This window comes from Nothobranchius furzeri, chromosome 1 (genome assembly GCF_043380555.1).
Source record: "Nothobranchius furzeri strain GRZ-AD chromosome 1, NfurGRZ-RIMD1, whole genome shotgun sequence".
Classification (NCBI taxonomy): Eukaryota; Metazoa; Chordata; class Actinopteri; order Cyprinodontiformes; family Nothobranchiidae; genus Nothobranchius; species Nothobranchius furzeri.
Window position 1 is genome coordinate 28420071 of NC_091741.1, and position 12241 is coordinate 28432311.

Here is a 12241-nt window from a genome sequence, read left to right on the forward strand (position 1 = left end):
GTTTGCGTGATTTATAAATGTTAATACAGACATGAAATTAATTAATGTAAAGTAATCGCAAATAAACGTGAAACTGTGGTTATTTCTCACACTATGATCTTGTACTAAAATGTATAATTGTTGCAACCCTAGTCGTCACAAAGCAGCTGATATTCATGAACCTGCATGGCCACGTTTCACTTTCACTTCAACATGCGTGTCTCTTATAGGAATTGTGACAATAACCTCTTCTGGAGCACTACAATAAATATCTTTTATGCTTTCTGATGTTTCCAGATTTTCAGAATATTTCCTAACAACTTGATCTGTAATACTTTTCTAATAAATCCTGCTGGTTTGTTTTTCTCAGCAGTGTGTGTCTAAACCTCACGGTATAAAACGTTTTGTATTTAGCAGAAAATCACATTGATGGTTCGTTTTTCAAATTATTTCAACAGTTTATTGTCACAATAAAAATATGCATGTATGTAATCTGAAGCTTGCAAGGACATTGTCCTACATGGGTCAAAAATGTCCCACGTCTGTCCGTCTGGCAGGTTTCTGAGCGAATGAAGTGATTTAACAGTAATATTAGAACAACCCGGTAAACAAGGGTTCATTTAGTAATGTTGTGTTTGTCCATAATAAGCCTGTATGGCAAATCATTTTAACATTTAATCAATAACACCTCTTTGCAATTCCTAATTTAAACACAATTAATATAATTTACCCTTGTTCCATGTACATTATTGAAAATAAAGATATGAACAAGTAAAGACTATATTTAGGGATATTCATGAAAATAACTGTAGAATCTCAATTGAATAAATGTGTTAAACGAAGCCCCGACCATTTGTCAACAGTTAAACCTTTTTGTCTTTTTACTGAAACTCAAAAGAGATTGTTGGGCAAATCTAATTAAGGATATTTTAGAAGTTTTAAACTGTAAATTAAAAATTACAGGGATGAATTGGATTTTACAAACGATTTTTTATGCAGAATCTCTGAAAAGCAGCAATAGATAACTTCTAGAGTTCAAAATGTAATGTAAACACTTTATAGTGTGTGTGTGTGTGTGTGTGCGTGCGTGCGTGCGTGTGCAAATCGTTATTGCACTGTGCAGAAAACAACAAATAATGGAATTTGATTAACAACACAGAACGAACGTACCAAAGATGCTAACCAGACAATTCCCTGTAGCAGGGGCACTGTCAGCAAGTGCCCCAAAGGGAATAAGTTCCGCTGATTGGCTGCAAAACTTGGTGAACAGGTAATTCAATCATTGATTCAGGAATGCTGAAGCAGGAAACAACTAAATCCTGCAAGATGGTGACCCTCGAGGACCAGGATGGGACGCCTCAGAGCTAAAGTGTGGTAGGAAATGGGATGAAATGAACGTCACTCACTTCTTGGTTCGTTCAGAGTGACAGACTCGATGAAGTTCAGCGGTGTCATATAGAGCTGGCCTTCGTACTCCACTGAACTGAAGAGACGGAACCTGTTTTCATAGGATGACATGTAAACATCTCGGTCATCTAGATCGTAGGTCCTCACCTGCAAGCAAACAGAAACAAGCTGAGACACAAAATCACAGAGGTGCCGGAAATAAACAATCGCGTCCGGATCGAGATTCTCCTTTATAAAGATGCATCGATTTATGTCCGAAACCCTTTAACAGCTGTATTTCCAAGCATCCCTGAACGCATCGTCACTGGAGCTGGCCACCAGCTGCGCTCCTACGCTGCAATCTGCTGAATTACAACAGACTTACGTTTCTTAATATCCTGTGTGTATGTTTTCTGTGATTCAGGAAGTAAGTTCCATTGTGTTTGATAATGTTTAAATGGTGTTATCCGGTTTGATTGAGCGTTGTTGCATGCCAACTGCACCGTGCATAACTGACACATCTTCAGACTAATTATAGTGCCGGTTAGTCTTTGTGCTCAATGATAAATATTAGAGGTGTTGAAAAAAATCGATTCAAGTCTGAATCGGGATTCTTATTTATAAAGGTTCAGAATCGATTCACAAAGGTTCAGAATCGATTCACAAAGGTTCAGAATCGATTCCAAGAACTCAAATATTTGGCGCGTTACAGGTTTGAGATGCACGTTTTTGATCTTTGTTAGGAGAGTCAGTACTCCCATTACTTTTGTGCTCCCATAAATTGAGATGATTTATGTTTGAAGCTGCTGATAAGAGGGCACTTGAATGTCATTTTTTTCCATACTCAGAAATTTTAGATATTCTCATATTTATTTTCTAGGTTGATAAATGAGTACTCAGGATTACTCATGTAACTTTTTCTACACATACTTGAAAAGTATTTGACCGTATTACTTTCAAAGCTACTGTTAGGTAACTACAGATGTGTTATATTTTACAAGGTAAGCAAAAATAAATGTTGCCTTTTGGTCAAAATATTGTTTCTGTTTACAGTTTTAGAATCACTTTAGTTTACATTGTAAATCTGCATTTTTGGAGCACGACCAGTTTAAAGTCTAATAAAAATGTCCCATAGCTTTAACTAACTTGTACAACAAAGTAGTTCATCCTGGAGCCGACACGCTTTGTTAATACTGATTGTGAATCGATTTAAATTGAGAATCGATTCTGAATCGAATCGGCACCCCAAGAATCGGAATCGAATCAAATCGTGAGTTGCTCTAAGATTCACATCCCTAATCGATATTACTGGTTTATGTGAATGCATGCTACTGGATATAAAACCTGTTTATTAGTTTTAAATGTTTCGCAATTTATTCTCTTTTCTTCTTCCCGCTTCTTCAGATCATTTACTCATTAATAATGTACAAACATCTGGCCTCTGACTGGCTAACAGCTGCATGACTCTTCTACTGCCTCCGTTCACTCTTCTTTCCTGGGTACATAATGCAACACTGATGTTTTATCTCCACTAATAACACAAGCCTGAACATGGGGTTGCTAACGGTTAGCTTCTACTGGTCGAGACACGCTCTGCTCTCCTTTTCCAGGGTAACAGGCCGAAGTGGGTGGAACCATGAATGCTAATTTTCTCTGTGATTTAGAAGACTGGCTCTTTCTCACGGGGTCGAAGTGAAATCTCACGTTCAGCATGCATGTGAAACTCAAGAGTTGCCGATTGTATTTTACAACAAACAAGTGTCACACGGTCTTTAAAGAGCAAGTCACCCCCTTCAAGAAAGTTAAGGCCCTGTCCACACGTAGCCGGGGATCTGCCAAAACGTAGATATTTTTCTACGTTTTGGCCTGTCATCCACACGAAAACGGAGTTTTTTCACACGAAAACGGATCTTTTTAAAAACTCCGGCCAAAGTGAAGATCTGCGTTTTCTCCGTTTTGGGTGTCTGCGTGTGGACGGACAAAACTGGAGTTTTAAGGTCCGCGACAAAAAAATGCTGACATCGCGTGTGCGACCTGTGTTTACACTAGCCGGCATCATGGATGCCCTCGGAGCTGCGCTCTGTCACTACCCGATCCATCAATTGATCAATTGTCCAAGCGCTTTCTGCTTGTTTGTTTTTGCAAGCGGAATTAGTGCTCCTTGCGGAAGACCACAGACGAAGGACGAGGTTAAGAACGGGGGAAGTACTGCCGCCTACAGGTCTGGCATGTCCTTACCAACGTATTTATCCGGGTACATGTGGACAGTTTGTTTTTAAAACGCGGTGGTGTGGATGCAAGTTTTTGGAGGGGCGGATTAGGGATGGGTACCTTTGACATTTGAATCGATCCGGTACTAATTCCCGGTACCTACGAATCGATACCGGTACTTAACGGTACCACTTTTCGATACTTTTGAGTGTTTATTATTTTAATTCTCTTTTATAATTAAATATATATTTTTCTCAATATATAACAATATTTGATAAATATCACGATAAATAACATTCAACTGTTTGTATTTTAACATCGTCCTTGTAGTTTTATAAGCTGATAATTAAACTGAAGCAAACATCTTTACTGTGAACTAAATTTACTGTGTATCTTCATTCCTTTTGCCATCTTTTTTCATTTGATTTTTCCTACTGGGAAGTTAGAATTTCCGAGGAGAAAGCGAACGCACCATTAGCTGATAACAATGGTAGCAATGGAAGCTAACATACCAAGCTAACGATATCTTAAACAGTTTATTTAGCTGCTGGAGCAGATTAAAACAATGCCTCACACTTAGATCGTCACTGGTTTCGTCTTCACCCGTCACATTTAGTAAAGTGAAGCCAAACTTTAGAGCGCGTTCATGTTGTTCTAGTCGGAAATTCGGAGTTCCGAGGAGAAAGCGAACGCACCATTAGCGAAACGGAAGCTAACATATCAAGCTAATTATATTTACCTACCGGAGCAGATTAAGATGAGGATGTCTCACTTAGATCGTTGTCGCTGGTTTCATCATCACCCAGTTACCCATCACATTTAGTGAAGTGGACCCAAGCTTTAGCGTGCGTTCTCTCTACCATGCTGCTCTGTTTACAACTGGTTCACAGCAAGCGACGACATAACGCTCTTGCGCATGCGCAGCTGTCTTGGCAAGTTCTCGTTATGATGGACGGGTACCGAAACGAGGCACCGTTTGAAATGACGTGAATCGGTGCTCGGTCGGTACTGTGGAATTCGGTCGGTACCTTAAAAAGTACCGAATACGGTACCCATCCCTAGGGCGGATATTCGTTTTTTAAAAAACCCGGCTACGTGTGGACTAGGCCTTACTCTCCTCCCACTTCATGTTTGAAAAATGCTACAAGTGCTGTTGCCTGGCAGACCGAGAGGGCGGAGTCGCTAACAAATAGACACAAACAGTCTCACAATAGCATTGTGACATCATAATATACCAGCTAACGTCATTGTGTACCTAATAGCCAATAGCTGTGGCAGATTTAAATTCAAATGCAGTGCAGTTTTGACCTGTGGAGGACACAACACTGACGGTTTTAGGCAGAATATTTCAAGTTGCACTAAAGTGCCAAGTTATGGTCTACACATGTCTACAGCACGATTAGACTCTCGTTTTTATAGTTTATCAGCAAAAAACTGTTGATCTGGGGGTGACTTGCTCTTTAAATATGCTTTTGGTGGAAACTTGTCACGAAAATTCTCGTTCACATGGCACAACAAAGAGGGCTCCTGCTTTAAGTCTGTAATGGGTTGCATGTAATGCCGGCTCTATTTTTCATCCCTGTGGAGCAGATAATGTCCTACAACCAGCCAGATCAGAAGACCAGGTTGGTGAAGACAGAGTGGATCTTTCCATCAGGTGGCACACTGCCAGGTCCACTGGGCACACAGCAAACACCCAGGGAATGTGCCCCCCTCCTCCACCTCTGCTTAACCATGAACCCCCTCCCCTAATCACCCATCCCTCTTCAAATATCAGCCTCTCTGCAAAGCCAAAGTATCTCATTTCTTGTGTCCCAGGACAGATTTAGTGTGAGGACACGTGTCAAGGTTCCCTCCCTCCTACCAACAGGTTTCTACAGGGAATTACGTGTGAACAGCAGACATGCTTTACTTGTTAAGTCTATATCCACTAAGCATTATCAACACATGTCTGAGCTAAAGTGCTGATGTTGTATATCAGGGCAACATGGCTGATTAAAATAGCACCTCACTCAGAATCATGTATGAAGCAACCATTTGAAATACCACATAATCTAACCTGGGGCTGGACAATCATTCAATAAGGATATATTGTACATCTATCGATAGACGTGTGGTGAGATAGGAAAACAACTAGGGATGCACCAAAAATTCGGCCGCCGAAAGTTTTCGGTCGAAAATACAGAAGAAAATATAATTTCTATAGCACCTCTCAAGATAAAAATCACGAGGCGCTTCACAAAAACAAAGCATGTAAAAATATAATAAAGAATTTAGAAAATGATTAAAATATATTTAAAATGAGCAAAAAATAGACAATTGTGATTAAAAAAATGTTAAGAAAGAGAGAGAGTGAACAGGAAAGAGGGACATCAGTGGATCCTGAGGAAGGTGGAATAGGTGGGGAGAGCAGAATAAAGGGCCAGCTTGAACAGGTGAGTCTTCAGCTGCTTTTTAAAGGAGACCACTGAGTCCACTGATCTCAGGCTCAGGGGGAGAGAGGTCCAGAGTCTGGGGGCCACAGCAGCAGATGATCTGTCACCTTTGACCTTTAGCCTGGTGCTGCACAACCAGTAGGCTTTGATCACTGGACCTCAGGGACCTGCTGGGGGTGTAGGGACTAAGAAGATCACCAATGTAAGATGGTGCTTGTCCATGTAAGGCCCTATAGACCAGAACCAGGATCTAGAAATGAACCCTGAAGGTGACTGGCAGCCAGTGAAGCTGGAGGAGAAGCGGGGTGATGTGGGTGTGTTTGGAGGACTTGGTCAGAAGCCGAGCACAGGCGTTCTGAACCACCTGTAGACGGTTCAGGGAGGTTCTGCTCAGACACGTGAAAAGAGAGTTACAGTAGTCTAAGCGTGAGGAGATGAAGGTGTGGAGAACTGTCTCAAGTTCAGAGCGGGACAGAATGGGACTCAGCTTAGCAACGTTCCTGAGATGGAAGAAGGAAGAGCGAACAAGAGAACTGACATGAGAATCCAGGGTGAGAGCTGGGTCAAAGGTCACGCCAAGATTCCTGACAGAAGGTTTGGTGTGAGAAGCAAGCTGACCAAGAGAGTCTCTGACTTTGGGAACCAGCTTGTCTGGAGCACAGATGAGGATCTCAGTCTTATCTTCATTCAGCTGAAGAAAGCTCCCAGCCATCCAGGTTTTGATGGAGTCTAAGCAGGTGTGGAACCGTGAACCAAAAGTGCATTTTTGGTTTTCAGTCAAAACACCAAAATCACCAAAAGAACACGGCCGAAACGGGCCGTCAGGTGAACCCGTTTCGTTTCATCCCTCATGTGACAACTTGCTCTTTGCTTTATAACAACAGTACATCCGTACTGGTTTCAGAAGTAAAGTTTTTCACTTTCAGTAATGATGTTTTATTACAAACGTTGGAATATTCTCATCAATTATGTGATGCATTTTTTCTTATTTCAGTTTCACATCTACACGGCTTTTTGTTGTTGTTGTTTTTTTTACATTCCTGCTGCATCCGTCACTGTTAGCTGTGTTTTTACCATCCTTTCTACAGCCACCATGTCCTGAACACAGTGAAATAAGCTCTGGATCGTGTGTGTGAAGTGTGTTTACTCTCATGAAGCACACAGACGCCATCACTGCGCGCAACAGCAGCATCACCTTCCTCCTTGCTGACCAAGTGAATATCTTCATCAGACTTTGGCCATTCTCTGTAGGCCATAACGATAGTTTACAGACCGTTTATATGATAGAAAGACAGCAGCAGCTCAGAAAACTACAGCTTCCTACCAAGGTCAGCAGAACAGCATCTCTGAACCACAACATGTAGAACCTTGAAGCAGGTGGACTCCAGCAGCAGAAGACCACACCAGGTGTCTCTCCTGTTCGCCAAGAGCAGGAAGCTGAGGCAACAATTCCCAAAACCTTTACTGGTATGGATTTCAGCTGCAACATTCTTATGGTCAGGTCAGAATCTGGTGTCACCAACATGAAAGCATTGGTCCATCCTGCTTTGTACCAATGCTTCTGCAAGTTGATAGGGGTGTAATGGTGTGGGGGAGATGTTCTTGCCCCACTTTGGACCCCTTAGCCCCACCTTCCCACCTGAGTCTGATTTAAACACCAGTCTACCTGAGTTTTGTTGCTGACCATGTCCGTCCCTCTATGACCACATGGACCCATCTTCTAATGGCTACATCCAGCAGGATGATGCACCACGTCACAAATCCCAGATCATCTCTAACTGGTTTCTAGAACATGAACAAAAGTTAAATGGACTCCAGTGATCTTTTAACCCTTTCAACAATCACCAGTCAATCCAATTTAGCTTTTTATATGTGGTAGAAAAGGACATCTACCGTATGAATGCTCAGCTGATTCATCTGAAATGTTTCAAGCACCTTGTTGAATCTGTGACAAGAGGAATATCCATGCATGTAAGGAAGATAAACGGGGTCTGGCCTGGTACTAGGGATAGGCAATATATCCATATTTTTAAAATATCAATATAATTTCAAGTAAGAAAGAGATGACTCAGTATCATTTTTATTGATATAAAAATACAACCAGTGTATTTTTAGAGTACCACTATCTGCTAGCTGTCATTACATGTATTCTCATGTGTGTGCTTGATTAGGAAACCTCTGGGTCAATGTTGTGCCCTAATCTTTACATTTGGCTTAGTGGCTTTTAAATATTTGGGGACGTTCATTCCTGTTTTTGCTAAACTTTTCACCATGGCTGCTGAGATGATTTGTTTATCCTGCTTGTGTGGAGAGACAGGCCAAAGCCCTCCCCTGTGTAAACAGGAAACAGCTACAGAGAACTGCTGATTCATTTATGTATACAATTTATCAAGACAGCTTGAAGCGAGTTAACTTGTAAGTATTTTACAGGAAATGTATCAAGATATATATCGTATATCGGAATGCAGCTAAAATAGCTCGCGGAGTACAGACGCTTCTCTCTTCGCTCCCTTATCTTTTTTTTCCCAAGGCTCTTTGTCCTGTCTGCCCACAGAGCGCTTCTCTGCATTTCTTCTGAAAAACTCTATTTTTAACCATGGATTTGATAAATTGGTCAATCAACACGATTGATACGATTTTTTTCAACAATGAGAACGGAGCAGGGGGCTCCCACATGTCCACAGGGGACACACCCGGTGGGATATATGCTGGATTCCTGGAGGGAATGGAAGATCATATGCCTCTCCCAGCTGTCCATTGAGGATATCGAAGACGTGTGGATATTCGGCCTGATGATCACTGGATTTCTCCTGATTGGAGTGGGAGGATATCTGGTTTTCTGGAAATTTGGGAAGACGGGAGCGATTGGAGGGCGACCCGCACCCACGGAAAGCACCTTCCGTGTGGAGACTTCACAGACCGGGACGTTACTCGAGGTGAATCGTAAGCTGGACACTGTTCTAGCTGCGATACCGGCATTAGTGCGCAAAATGGATTTCATCTTGGAGAGTCACCGGACGGTGTGGACAAGTTAAAAATATATATATATTGGCTTCACTGAAGGACTGGAATGATCAGTTTAAAGACTGAAGGCAGAGAGGAAAGTTATCTCAGCCTGACCCAAATAAATTCTTGTTACCTGAATCTGACGCCCTGGTAGCCTTGAGCTGCAAGCAACTAAACCCCCCACAAAGGAATGCAGACAGATGCTGTGAAAACCCGACCGGGCCGATATTAACAACCAATATTTTTCCATCTCGTCTCTATATGTTTGCCTGTTTCAGAGGGTGAGGGAGGTGATGTGTATTGGTTTAGTCATGTGAACAGTGAATGAAATCATCTCAGAACCGTAAATGAGTGTGGTGTGTGTGCATAATAACATAAAGTCAGCTTTAATCATTTTCATTTTATACACAATCTGCTAATTTTAGAAACATTAATGTCAGTATATCGGTATCGGCAAATATCGGTTATTGGCCATTACGGTGATCTTAATATCAAATATCGTTATCGGCCCAAAAATTTTCATATTGGTGCATCACTAAGCTAAAATATATCAAAAAGTTTTGGTCCATGACGCCCTGCCCTGGTACCAGTAAGGTGTACCTAATAAAGTGGCCAGTGAGTGTTTGTCTCCTTATTCACTCTTTTTGTTTTTACACTGAGTGAAAACAGGAATTTACACGTGAGGTTCTGAACTGTAACCAAATCAAGCAGAACACCACTTTTGTCACGTGACCCAATATGCCTGTGGCCATTTTTTGCCACTTCAGCACCAAAGGTCTCGGATAGCTCCCAACAAACTACAATAAAGGCTAATTATAGCTGTAGCTAACAATGACGGTGGTCGTTCATCAGAAGCATTTAGCGTGTTTAAAGGGTTTTACTCTTTGTCTGTTCTGGACGCCGTCGTCAACACGTCATCATACCTTATCGGTGGCGGAGACCGACGGCAGAACCAGGTGCACGAGCCGAGCCTCGACGTGGCTCTTCAGTCCGGACCGCCGAGCCACGAACGAGCCTCCGCCGCTGCGGTAGTAGTAGTAAGCGGCCCCGGCCGCGGCGGAGACGCACACTCCCGCTGCGACAGCTCTCAGCGCTCCGGTGGCCCGGGAGGATGGTGTCGGTGTCCCTGCCGCGAAGCTTCTGGAGCCGGAGAGGAAGAACCTGCGCAGCGCGGCCATGACTGTTTACTGTCCGGTGAAATCACGCAGCGCAGCTGGGCAGAGCCGCTCCGAGCTCGCGAGAAATGCCGTGGGTTCATACGGGAGGACGTCCAATTAGTTAAAGTACAACAACTACCTGAAGCTCTCCCTTTTTAACTTAGCCTAACTGTTTAGAGTCAAGTCAGCTACTATTTCTGTGGTTTTTGTTTGAAGTTTTAAAAAACGAAGTTTTGTTTTAAACTCTGTCTCCTGTGGGATATGACTTTTATTCTGAGCTTCAGGAGAAGGGGGGGGGGGGGGGACCAGCACCCTGCCAGGGCACGTCTGAACTGTGGCTGCCCCGCCCATTGCTCGTCCTGTGGGCTTGCACCTGCCTCACCACCCTCACCACTTAGAGCTGAAACCTCCAGGAGCCGCTTCACCTGCGCTGCAGCCTTCGCCGAGCCCCTCTTCTACCTGAATCCGCCTCCTAACGCCACCGATCCAGGCATCACCGAGGACAGGTATGAGCAGCACCCAACTGCAGCCCACCTTCATCTGATGAAGACTCAGCGGGGAGGAAGAGGAGGAGGAGGAATCGGTGCAGCCCGCAGCTGAGATTTCCTCTTGGTGAGTGTTCCGTGCGTGTTTTGCGCCACGGGAGACGTGTATGCGCTAAGTAACGGAGAGACGGGGACGTAAACATGCTGTAAAAGACATCCAAGGTGCCAACCACAGGAAAGAGCGCTCCCACCGGAGCGGACGGGACTGGACCGGACCGTGCCAGACTAAACTTTACCCGCCGGGCTCTCTGACGCCATGGCCGCCGCTCCTGTCGCTGGCACTCTGGGGGAAGTTGGAGGCGTCCTGCACGGCATCGACGGGGTGGTTCACGTCGGGGCCCACTTCTACCTGACACCCCCCGGGGACAGTCCGACCCCGCGGGGGGAGCACCTCTTACCTTTCCCCAGGTATGAGGTAGCGGATCTACCGCACCTGAAAGGGATTCTCAGGAGGAGACAGCTGTACTGCAGAACTGGGTTTCATCTGGAAATACTTCCGGATGGTTCTGTGCAGGGGACGAGGAAGGACCACAGCCGGTTTGGTAAGATAGGCTGATAATTCTCTAAAATAATGCTCATGTAACATCTAAACATGTCAGGAGTGCAGATGCGTGAGCTTCTTCGCATCTGAACAACTGTTCAATTCTTCTGCAGGTATTTTGGAATTCATAAGCCTTGCTGTTGGTTTGATAAGCATTAAAGGAGTGGACAGCGGGCTCTACCTGGGGATGAACGACAAAGGAGAGTTGTATGGCTCTGTAAGTAACTCATCTGTTCATCCACATTCCCTTCAACGTCGACTGGAAGTAACCGCTGACGTGCTCCATTTTTCTTTTTAGAAAACACTCTCAGCAGAATGCGTCTTCAGGGAACAGTTTGAGGAGAACTGGTACAACACCTACTCATCCAACCTGTACAAGCATGGAGACAAAGGGACACGTTATTTTGTGGCATTAAATAAAGATGGAACACCAAGGGATGGGACTAAATCCAGGAGACACCAGAAGTTTACGCACTTCTTGCCCAGGCCTGTGGACCCGGAGCGGGTGCCTGAGCTGTACAGGGATATCCTGGGACACAGCTGAGAGTCAGCCGGCCCGGTGGCCCGGATCAGGAGTAGCTGCTTAAAGCCCCTGGGGTGCAGGGAGCAGAGAACGAGGGACGAAGGCGAGAGACAAGGCCAGCGCAGATTGGTGGACAGCCGCCCTAACAGCGGGGATCAAGGCACCGGGAGGGCCTCCTGTAGGAATGCACCAAGCCATCTCTCAGCAGCCACCAAGACAGGCTAGAATGCCTCGGCAATGAGGGGCTCGTTTGTTTCAGGGGCCGGACGACCCAATACCTGGAGACTAAACGGAGCTGACTGGTCCTTGGAGCATCTCCTCGGTTGTCTGCAGAACAGAGACGTCAGCTGAGTTCGTGGGAATCGGAACATTTCCACACGGAGCGGGAGATTTTGTTGAAGGAGTTCAGTTTGTACCTGTTCACACCTTTTAAAAAACAAAAGTGTATTTATTCCTTT

General features: G+C 44.2%; 2 protein-coding genes across 10 annotated transcripts in view; one reads left to right on the forward strand and one right to left on the reverse strand.

Moving 5' to 3' along the window:
• The window catches only part of micu3b (mitochondrial calcium uptake family, member 3b), a 43616-nt gene extending 33218 nt beyond the window's left edge, over positions 1-10398 (reverse strand). For all 9 annotated transcript variants that reach the window (XR_001571893.3, XM_054738266.2, XM_054738269.2 and 6 more), the window contains exons 1-2: positions 9941-10398; positions 1386-1533 (exon numbers count right to left, since the gene is read on the reverse strand). Coding sequence is in view for 8 of the 9 variants with exons in the window: in XM_054738266.2 (XP_054594241.1) it covers positions 1386-1533; positions 9941-10195 (403 nt within the window). In the remaining variant the exon portion in view is untranslated. The remainder of the gene's footprint in view (positions 1-1385; positions 1534-9940) is intronic.
• Positions 10399-10830: 432 nt separating this feature from the next.
• Positions 10831-12034, forward strand: fgf20b (fibroblast growth factor 20b). Its single transcript, XM_015946868.3, has 3 exons — positions 10831-11261; positions 11374-11477; positions 11559-12034. The coding sequence occupies exons 1-3, from the start codon at positions 10976-10978 to the stop codon at positions 11802-11804; spliced, it is 636 nt and encodes a 211-aa protein (XP_015802354.1). The 5' UTR covers positions 10831-10975; the 3' UTR covers positions 11805-12034.
• Positions 12035-12241: the final 207 nt, after the last annotated feature.